Source organism: Cucurbita moschata, unplaced genomic scaffold, assembly GCF_002738365.1.
Source record: "Cucurbita moschata cultivar Rifu unplaced genomic scaffold, Cmos_1.0 Cmo_Scf00026, whole genome shotgun sequence".
Taxonomy (NCBI): Eukaryota; Viridiplantae; Streptophyta; class Magnoliopsida; order Cucurbitales; family Cucurbitaceae; genus Cucurbita; species Cucurbita moschata.
In genome coordinates this window covers 2,171,158-2,182,259 of record NW_019268542.1, presented here as the reverse complement: position 1 = coordinate 2,182,259, position 11,102 = coordinate 2,171,158, and the positions used below count along the sequence as shown (strand labels likewise).

The window sequence follows — 11,102 nt, the reverse complement described above, 5'->3', positions numbered from 1 at the left end:
GAGGCTGTTCGAGGGCTCTAGAGACCTTAGGGGAGGCTCTATGTTCGAAGAGAAGATTGTTGTGACAAAAGTCCCACATTGGCTAATTAAGAGGAAGATCACGGGTTTATAAGTAAAGAACACTATCTTAATTGACACGAGATCTTTTAGAAAACCAAAAGCAAATTCATAAGCGCTTATGCTCAAATTAAACAATACTAATAAGATAATAGTCTCAAGCTGACGTTTTGTTCGATACTATAATTTTTTAACGAATTGAAATTAAATTATATATATTTTTTCAACATAATAAATGATAAATTCTACAATACAACAAAAATTCTTTCTTGTTGTTTCAATTAAAGTACTCATATGCTATAATGTATGAAATCATTTCCTTTGACTTTGACTTTCTCTCTCTTGGATTCTCTCTCTCCTCTTAAAATAAATAAATGTTTGCATTTAATATTTCTCTCTTCTTTTAATGGCTATGAAATAAATTGCTTACTTTTATTTGATTTCATTTAAAATATTGGTTCTAAGTTGGATGATAGCATTATTATTTTTATATCTATATGGGAATGATTCCTCGATTATATTGAATTTTTGGATGGTTTATTTGTGATGTCCCACATTGGTTAGGGAGGAGAATAAATCACCTTTTATAAGAGTGTGAAAACTTTCTCCTAGTAGATGCGTTTTAAAGCTTTGAGGGGAAGCCCGAAAGGGAAAGCCCAAAGAGGGCAATATCGGCTAGCGGTGGACCTGGGTTGTTACAAATAATATTAGTGCCAGACACCGGATGATGTGTCAGCCTTCTCGCCCTTCCCTGAAGGGTTGTAGACATGTAAGGACGCTGGGCCCAAAAGGGGGTGGGTTTGGGGGCGGTTCCACATCGATTGGAGGAAGGAAAGAGTGCCAGCGAGGATGCTGGGCCCAAAGGGGGTTGGATTTGGGGGCGGTGCCATATTGGTTGGGGAGGAGAACAAACCACCAGGGAAAGCCCAAAGAGGATAATATCTGCTAGCGGTGGGTTTAGGTTGTTACAAATGGTATTAGAGTAAGGGGGGTGGATTGTGGTGTCCCATATTGGTTGGGGAGGAGAACAAACCACCAGGGAAAGCCCAAAGAGGATAATATCTGCTAGCGGTGGGTCTAGGTTGTTACAAATGGTATTAGAGCTAGACACTAGATGATGTGTCAGTCTTCTCGCTGTTCCCCGAAGGGGAGTAGACATGAGGTAGTGTGCCAGTAAGGACGCTGGGCCCCCAAGGGGGGTGGATTGTGGTGTCCTACATTGGTTGGGGAAGAGAACAAACCACCCTTTATAAGGGTGTGGAAACCTTCCCCTAGTACGCGTTTTAAAGCCTTGAGGGGGAAGCCCGAAAGGAAAAGCCCAAAAAAGACAATATCTGCTAGCGTCTTTTTATAACATTTTCATCTTAATATAAGCTCTTAACTAGTTTTCTAAAATTTAATATAATTGTAGGATGGCCCATTTATTAATACAATTTTAATGAACAAATTATGTAACGTCCCATGTGTGCTCCGACATTCCCCTGTGACATGGTCATGTCACTTACTTACTGGTTCTAAGAGTAAAGACTATCCTCACATACCCATACGAGTCCGTCCTTTTAGTATGTTTTGTTTTTACTCATATGTATCGTAGGAAAATTCCCAGAAGGTCACCCGGTATGAAATTGCTTAAAATAAAGCATGCTTAACTTTTGAGTTTCTATGATTCCGCCGCCGAAAAAAGAAGGTGCACCCTGTTGGTATAGACAGTAATTTTAAATTCTTTTAAGTATTTTTTAGTTATTCTATCTTAAAGATCACTCTCATTCAGATGTAATATCGATACGTTCATGTACCGCTGTTTTACTCAATAAATTGGTTTATTACTTTTGTATTGGCCTTTCGATAAGAGCTCTTAATTCCATCTTTACCCTCTTCGATTAGTTTTTTTTTTTTTCACCATCATAATAATTACAATATACTCACTATTTATTAAAAAAAAATTCACTAAGCCTCCATTTATGTATTTTTCTTTGTTAAATAATAAATGAGTTGATTTAATAAATCAACTAATATACACTTGTGATGCCTCAGTAAAAGGGTATAGGAATGAAATGAGATCACATCCAAATGAGACTGATCTTAAGAAAAAAAAAGACTGAAAAAGGTTCAAACGAATGAAAATTACTATCTATGCATGTTGTATGTCATAAGCATGAGATATTTCACAGTATAATTTGTACAAACGCATACCTATGATATAATGTGCACTCCTTTCTTTTCCTTAATTTCTGGCCGCACGAGTGTGCCATAGCCTATAGTCAAGTCTAGGGGCTATGTATACGAGCTCTCGCCTAGTGGATTCATATATAGAGAAGTACTATGCATTTAACTTTACTCGGAAAAGAAAGTTATGTCTAAGACATAATCATAAAAAGAAGGTTCCACGGTAAACCATGATTGCATGTGATTGCATTTTTCGACTCAAACAGTGAGGTCACTTACGGAGTATTTTTAAATACTCAAATTACATTTAATATTTTTTAAGTAAATGTAAGGCTCCTATGTACAGATGACGACATTAGTTAAAGACGATCAAAATTTTTGAATTTAAGTTGATGTCAATGCAAATTGATCCTTTGATTTGCGAAATTACTACATGCATATCAAACACTAATTGAGAATTCTTTATTGAAAATAAAGACATGACGAGTAGATTCCTTGAGCTGTCATGGAGATTACTTTCAGCTGAAAAATAAGAGTAGCATGTGACTTGGGTATTTTAAATACTCTGTAAGTAACTCCAGTATCGGGGTTGAAAAATGCAAACGCATGTGATGTTGGGACTTACCCTTTTAAAAACATGGCATGACCTTAGGCAGCTTCTTAGTCCGGGAGGGTTGGATGTGTAGTATTTCTCTACACAACTCATGCATGCGCACATGGACGCACCAAGAAGACTTGCGTACTCCTAGGATTGGGTCGTTAGGCTAACATTTGCTAACAGGTTGCCGAACACCTTAGAGGGAAAGAACCCGTATAATATTTATTATGGTGAACATAAATGCCATAAGGTACACGACCATACTAATCATTATGAGGAGGTATTCTGGTGCATATGACACAAAAAAAATGTATGAGGTCCTCATGGCTTAAAATCGTAAGTCAAACTTCTAATCATTTATAACATGTGAGTCTGTGAATTATGTTTACATCATATCATGTTACTACAACATAGCATAGTCACTTGTTTGGCCTAGGTCGGAATTACTAATATCCTCAAACTATCTTGTACTTCCTCCTCCAAGTCTAATTAACATCGGGTTAAGCAACATCACTACGTGAATATTTCAGCAACTCAACCTCAACTCCCACTTGCTTCGTTGTCCCGGTACTTTTCTTCAATTCTTTGATAGTCTTTGTGAAGCTAACTCGTTTCTTTTTGCTCAGAACGCAATTCTCACAAAGACTTATATCAACAAATTTCAGACCTTCCAAAACTCCTTCCGCAGCCAGCATCTTCATTCCTTTTACGCTCACATGTCCAAGTCTATTATTTCATAGACTTGAATTTGAAGCACTCTCAGCAACAGCAGCTATGTTCATACACCCTGCAATGGTGTATAAGGTTCCAGATTTTGTGCCACGTGCTACCACCATAGCACCCTTCACAATCTTTCACGAACTCTTCTTAAACTTTGTTGCATAACCTGTGCTATCCAACTGACCAATAGAGATCAGGTTCTTCTTGAGACTAGGAATATATTTGACATCCTTTAATGTTCACTGATTTCTTGTCGGAGTTTTTATGCAGACATCCCCTTTTCTTTCAATCTTCAAATCTTTGTTGTCGGCAAGATACACCTCCTCGAAATTTCCAAACTTGAAATTTCTAAACAACTCTTTATTTAGAGACGAATGAAAAGATGCACCTGAATCCAAAATCCAGGATTCAATCGAACTGTCCACGCTGAGGATTAAAGCATCTCCAGTGTCTTCTGCTGAATTTACCGACTCATCGTCATCTTCTGATTTATGATTCTGTTTCCACTTTGTACAATCTGCCTGAAAGTGATCTTTTTCTCCACAACTCCAACAGACGTTTGGTTTGTTTGGAGATTTTCCTCGATTCCTTTATTTTGATTGCCCATTGTTTCGGCCCTTTGATTTACTTCTTCCCCTTCGATCAACACTGAGAGCATGGCCTGATGAATCTCCGATTTCCCGTTTGTGAATACTTTCACTAAGAACTACATCTTGATTTCATCAAACTTCAGTTTATCAGATCCTCGTGAACTGCTGATCGTGGCAACAATAGTATCCCACAACTCGGGTAAAGATGACATCAAAATCAATGCCTTAATTTCATCTTCGAAATTAATATCCACCGAACTCAGTTGACTTGTAATCATATTGAATTCGTTTATATGACCAATAACAGATCCACCTTTAGACATTTCTAGATTAAACAGCCTTCACATCAAATACACCTTGTTCATAGCCGATGGTTTCTCGTACATATTCGACAGCGCCTTCAACAAATCTGACGTTGTCTTCTCCTTGATTATATTGAACGCCACGTTTTTGGACAACGACAATCAGATCAACCCTAAGGCCTGACGATCCTTGAGCTTCCACTACTCCGTGGTCATAGTATCTGACTTCACCCCAGCAGAGGTTCGTGAAGACCTTTCTGGTACAGACAATCTTCAATCTGCATCTTCTAGAAACTAAAATCGAATCCATCAAACTTTTTAATTCTAATCTTTGAAATTTCCATCTTCACAGATCCAGATGAATTTCACCTCGTTCTGATACCAGTTGTTAGCTCTAATACCAAGCTTTCACTCTCCCTCAAGAGGGGTTGTGGGTGGTTGATTAGAGTTGCAAAAACTCTAGTGCCTCGTCAGAGTTCTCGCAATTTTTCGACTATTTTTATTTTTAACTTGGCTATTAAAAAAAAAAAAAAGAGTTTAAAATTTATTCGCTTTTAAAAGATAATTTTCATTTAAACAAACGAGAGGTATTACTTGATAACAATTTTTATTGGTTTGTGAGTAAAAATTCTTGAGTCCATTCAAGCATGAATGAATGGAAGAACTAGTGTGTCGTATTTTGGTTGTCAATATAGAAGTGTGTCCCACATCGGAACTTGGGAAGTTGGAGCCAACTAATATCAAATGCAAGAAAGAGAAAGTACTTTTACGTTCCTTTGCTTCCCATTATTCAGTCATCAAATTTCTCCTCTTTTGCCTTTTCCCTTTCATCCCCTTCACATTTTGCTTTCATTTCTTCCTTTCATAACCACATACATACCTCACATCAGAAAGGGATGGACCATTTACTCCACACATCTCTATCATCTTATAATACTAATTATTTTCCGCTCATTTTAAATTTAATTTGAAAATAATCTTAAAAGATCATCAGTCGCTCAAAAATTGCATGAATTTATGGCCTAAGAAATTTATAAAATGTTTTAGAAAGAACATATTTTTAGAACTTTTTAGAAAGATTTATTTATTTAGATGTTTTGAGAATAAATCTAGAAGAACACGTAAATGCGTAAAGTTTAGAATATTATAAATACCTCTGCTGTAGATACCTCTTTACCGCCACCACGTTTTTCATCCGAGAAAAGTTATGTGAGATTCCACATTCATTGGAGAGAGGAACGAGTGCCAACGAGGACGTTAGGCTCCGAAGGGGGTGGATTGTGAAATCCCACATCGGTTGGAGAGGAGAACGAAGCATTTTTTTATAAGAGTGTTGAAACCTCTCTGAAGACGCGTTTTAAAACCTTGAGGGGAACCCCAGAAAAGACAATATCTACTAACAGTAGATACTAGGCCTTGAACGGAGTGAATTGTGAGATCCCTCATCGATTAAGGAGGAAAAGGAATCATTCTTTATGAGGGTGTAGAAACCTCTCCCTAGCAAACAAGTTTTTAAAACCTTGAGGGGAAGTCCGAAAGAGAAAGCCCAAAGAGGACAATATCTGCTAGCGATGGACGTTGGGTCTCGAGCGGAGTTAGAATGTAAGATCCCACATCGGTTGTGTGGGAGAACGAATAATTCTTTATAAGGGTATGGAAACCTCTCCCTAACACGAAAGAAAAAGTCCAAAGAAGACAGTATCAGTTGTAGAGGAGAACAAATAATTCTTTGCGTCCTGAAAGATGTTGAGATCCCATATCGGTTGTAAAGGAAAATAATTATTTATAAGAGTGTGGAAACCTCTCCCTAACAGACACGTTTTAAAAATCTTAAAGAAAAGCCCGAAAAAGGATAATATCTACTAGTGGTGGGATGGGGCTCTAAAAGATCAGTGTAGTATGTCTTAAGGAGCGTCTTGTAATCTCATCTTGATTGATATTAAATCCCCTAAAAAGTTGTATGGTCAAGTAAACCTCTCTAAAATAAAGTCCATTCTCATGCTAAGTTATAAACTCAACCGTGTTCTCCATTGATACTTGTTTCCATTGTGATCTTTGTGTTCTCGAGAGGTTATTCTTTGGCTCACTCACTCAAATTCTCCAAAGAAAACTCTCAAATGTGTAGAATTCAGTTTTAAGATGAATCTCTGTGGGGCTCAAAATAGAAAATTTTAGCATTTAAAGTTGGTCACTAAACTTGGTAGAAACCCATAAAATTGGGTGATTTGGACATCCAAAATGGGTAGGAACAGAGAGGTTGAACACACGCTCACGCACAACATGTGAGATTGGAGAAACACACGAAACTCATAGGCACACAGGCATGCATGACATTGAGATGCCAACACTCGAATGTGTACAAAACGAGTAAATATTCTGGTGAAATTCACCAACTCAATCAGAAAATAAGGAAAATAATTATAATGACTAAACTGTCTATTTATTTAAGTCTAGAACTTTTAAAATCATTATCATAAATTGAAAATTTGACTAGAACCAATACAATTTAAAAAAAACCAAACACCAAAAACATAATTATTTTCAACAAAACCATAGTAATTAAAAAAAGACATTTTAGAATTTAAAAAACAAAGCCTAAATTTTTTATTTCGTTTCAAAACATAAACATTTTGTAGTTTCATGAATTAAAATAACAAAAAAATTTGGGGTCTAAACGGCCAAGTGAATTAGAGAGTTTAGGTCTTAAATGGTTGTAGTTTTCATTTCCATTCTATCTAAAAGGTGTGGTATCATTTGTCCCCACCCAAACCTATTTCTATCTCCTCCTATTCTCTCTCTTAATTATGAAGTTGGTGAAAACTTATGGCTCCCGTCTTCCTCCATCTGTAAGGCAGCTCCATTAGAAACAGAGGTCCCACAAAAGATACTTTTTTCTGCTGTTCTTGATTCTGTGAGCTTATTTTTTTTTTAATCTCCTAAAGCCCTCTGTTTCAACTGCCAAATCTTACATTTTTAACATCAGACTCAAGTTTTTTTTCAAATCAGATGAATCATTAGCTTCGAAAAGCTCTGAATCACGGACCAACTAGCAGCGAAAAAGCATGCTTAACTTTTCTCTAACACAAAGCAGAAGAAACAAAACAAGACAACAGAATGGAGACTGAGTTGGGTGATGCAGAAACAAGTGCATTTAATGGTGCTTCTGCAGATGAGGTTTATGGGGGATAATGACTGATAAAACAAGAGTAAATCAAAAGAAAAGGTAAGGAAGGTCAGTTTACATACCCAAAAACAAACAACAGCCATGTTCAGAGAGGTTCCTTGGAGTAGCATTAAAGACTCTCGTCTTCCTCCTCTTCTCTGCCATCGAATCTCCCTGCAGTACCCAACATTAGGTTCCAGAATGTGAAAACTACAGAGTTTCTTTGGAACAAATTCTTACTTGGGTTTTGATGAATCTCGATTCAACACAAAATGGGTTGTGTTCTCATGATTATTATCTTCATGTCCATACCTTTTTCAACGCAGAACTCCCACATTTTGATTGCTAACTCACCATTGAATGCAGCAGAGAGCTTCGATGTTGAAGAGTTAGAGAGGGTTTCGGGGGAAGATGAGAGTCGAGGAAATGAGCCTTTCATTCTGGAGAGATTCAGAGCTCTACTTGGACTCAAGAGCTTACCATCGGATCTTTCGTTTTCGCCGTCGCCGTCGCCGTCGCCGTCTCCATCACCGGCAGCCATTGCTCCTTCCCCTGTTCATGTGGCAACTCATCGAGTGCACATTCATGAGCACTCCCACCCTCATCAGCTTCGCTTGCACAAGAGACGACCAGTATACAAACCTAAAAGAGAGGAAGATGCAAGAGAAGGAAGAGTCAGAAAAATTCTTGTTGCAGTTCTTGTGTCTGCAGGAGTCACCATTTTGATATGCTCTATTATTGCCTTTTGGGTCTGCAAGAAGTTCAAAACTCAGAGAGAGGAAGCCACGGAGAAGCTTTCTGTTAAGAGTGAAACAGTAGAGAAGTCAGCTAAACCAAATTCACCAAAATCACCAAAATCTGGCCTTGATCCGTTCGATCTCGGTATGCTTGGAATGGATGCTGAAGAAGAACAGACCCAATGTTCTGTAAGTGAAAAGGAGATATCTGTTCATAAAGAGGGGGAAAGGGGCCAAGAGATGTTAGATTCAGAATTTGATAATGTAAGTGTTTCTTCAACCAAGGAAATGATGTATGTTCATGAGGAAGATGATAGTAAATCAATACAATGCGTATCTGCTAAAGCTGATTCCTCATCTGGGGATAGAATTACTCCTGTTAAATCTTGTTCTTCTGATGATGAGGAATCATTCCATTCTTGTGGTGATTCCAATTTGTCGAATGCTCGCCTTTCAAATGCTTCAGAATCTTCTTCTGCTAATGTGATAACAAAATCTACTTGTTCAGTGCCAACTATGAACTTACCAAGTAAATTGGAAACAACACAATGTGATGATTCTAACAAACCATCAACTTCTGACCAGTCGCATATTACCCTTTCTCCTTGCAATCCAGAAAGCAAAATGCAGATGGTTTCCCTCTCTGTAGGTGGCCAAAAGAATGTCCCATCTATATCTCCGCCTCCGCCACCACCGCCGCCACCGCCGCCAATCACGGATCGCAGCTCTTTTTCCCTCTCTTCACCCTTTTCAACTGGATCTACTTCCTCATCTGCATTGTTAAGATCATCATCTCCAGCAATGTCAGATTCTTCTTCGTTATCTCAAATACCATGGAATGATCTGACATCACCTAATCCTGCTGCTAAACCTTCACTACCATCATCTTCTATCCCTCCACCCCCTTCTCCACCACCAAGTTTGAAAGCAAAGGCTTACTCTTTCAAAACTCCACCACCTCTTCCTTCCAAGCTCCCTCAATTCATGGCATTTGGAAAAGAGGGAAATTCGCGGCCCAAACTTAAGCCTCTCCACTGGGACAAAGTAAGAGCTGCACCAGATCGATCAATGGTTTGGGACAAGCTAAGATGGAGTTCATTTGAGTAAGTCTTGGTTCTTGACTATTTGAATTATTTCAACTTTTTGCTGATTGAACTCATGATAAAACAGGCTAGACGAAGAAATGATTGAGTCACTATTTGGCTACAACCAACATGATTCAATGAAGAATGGTGATGCTAGCAACAAAAGCCCTTCTCCAACCAAGCATATACTAGAGGCAAAGAGACTTCAGAACCTAACCATTCTCTTAAAAGCCCTGAATCTCTCTACAGAACAAGTTTGTGAAGCCATAGAACAAGGTATGGATCTCTTTAAATAAGAAAATACCTGATTCTTAGAACAAGATAGGAACCCAAAAGACCCAGAGCTCCATAGTTTATTAATGATTCTCATATGAAAAACAGGGACGGGGATGCGTTTGAGACAACTTGAAGCACTGGTGAAGATGGTACCAACACAGGAAGAAGAGGCCAAATTGTTAAGCTATGAAGGAAACATCGGTGAATTGGGGTTTACAGAAAATTTTGTGATATCAATTCTGAAAATACCATTCGCCTTCCAACGAGTAGAAGCCATGCTTTACAGAGAAACTTTTGAAGATGAAGTGAATCATCTCCGGAATTCGTTTTCCATACTAGAGGTAACAAAGAAGAACAGTAACATCAATCACCATAAAAAACTAAACTCACTCCTTATAATTCTACTTCCAGTTCTGTTCCCCAACAAGAACAGTAACCAAAGATGTCTAAATCTTCTTCCATCCTCTGTAAAAGCAATATCTAGAGATGCTAAAATGGCATTAATCATGGCCAAATCGAACTCATTCTTTCTTAGTTCGTAGATGCTAAACTGATATGAATCATTTCAAATTTGAACTCACTCACTCTTTCTAACGCTACTTCAATTTATGTTCCATCAGGAAGCCTGTAAGGAGCTAAAATCGAGCAGGCTCTTCCTGAAACTACTGGAAGCGGTGCTAAAAACAGGGAACCGAATGAACGTCGGAACAAGCAGAGGAGGCGCAAGAGCATTCAAACTAGACGCACTCCTAAAACTATCCGACGTCAAAGGAACCGACGGAAAAACCTCCCTACTCCACTTCGTAGTGCAAGAAATGATCCGATCAGAAGGAATCAGAGTGTCCGGTAGCATAATGGGGAAAATCAGCCAAAAAAACAAATCGAGAACAATAGAAGAAAGAGAGAACGATTACCGAAGAATGGGATTAGATCTGGTGTCCGGCCTGAGCACGGAATTGCACAACGTGAAGCGAGCGGCAACGATCGATCTGAAAGTTGTTGCAAGCTTGAGGGGGAATCTGAACGACGGAATGGCGAAACTGCAAAAACTGGTGGGGAAGGAGTTGAGCGTGGATGAAAGGAGCGGGAATTTCGTAGGCGCCATGAAGGGATTCATGAGCTACGTGAAGAAGACGATGGAGGAGGTGAGGAAGGACGAAGAAGGGGTGATGTCGAGCGTGAGGGAAATCACAGAGTACTTCCATGGAAATGTGAGCAAAGAGGAGACGAATCCGCTGAGGATATTTGTGATTGTGAGAGATTTTCTTGGAATGTTGGACAGTGTTTGTAAGAGCTTCAAGATTGGAAGTTCATAGACAAATTTTTTCAAAGAATCTTGGCGGGCTCTGCCAACCCTCATCCACTCTTCTTTTTTTTTTTTTTTTTTTTTTTTTTTTTTTTTTTTTTT

At 38.5% G+C, this 11,102-nt stretch overlaps 1 protein-coding gene and 1 long non-coding RNA gene across 2 annotated transcripts; one reads left to right on the top strand and one right to left on the bottom strand.

Annotated features, from left to right (window-relative positions):
• Positions 1-7,353: 7,353 nt before the first annotated feature.
• LOC111462069 lies at positions 7,354-7,926 on the bottom strand. The gene is made up of 2 exons (XR_002713696.1): positions 7,837-7,926; positions 7,354-7,770 (listed from the first exon to the last, which is right to left on the bottom strand). It is a non-coding gene; the product is annotated as an uncharacterized LOC111462069 (long non-coding RNA).
• Positions 7,770-11,028, top strand: LOC111462067 (formin-like protein 11). The gene is made up of 4 exons (XM_023105745.1): positions 7,770-9,436; positions 9,504-9,694; positions 9,800-10,035; positions 10,315-11,028. Exons 1-4 carry the CDS (start codon positions 7,869-7,871, stop codon positions 11,008-11,010), a joined length of 2,691 nt encoding a protein of 896 aa, XP_022961513.1. The 5' UTR covers positions 7,770-7,868; the 3' UTR covers positions 11,011-11,028.
• Positions 11,029-11,102: the final 74 nt, after the last annotated feature.

Coding starts and splice junctions, on each gene's coding strand:
- LOC111462067 (XM_023105745.1), top strand. CDS start 7,869: ATGGGTTGTGTTCTCATGATTATTATCTTCATGTCCATACCTTTTTCA. Junction 9,437..9,503: donor CTAAGATGGAGTTCATTTGA/GTAAGTCTTGGT, acceptor ATGATAAAACAG/GCTAGACGAAGAAATGATTG. Junction 9,695..9,799: donor TTGTGAAGCCATAGAACAAG/GTATGGATCTCT, acceptor TATGAAAAACAG/GGACGGGGATGCGTTTGAGA.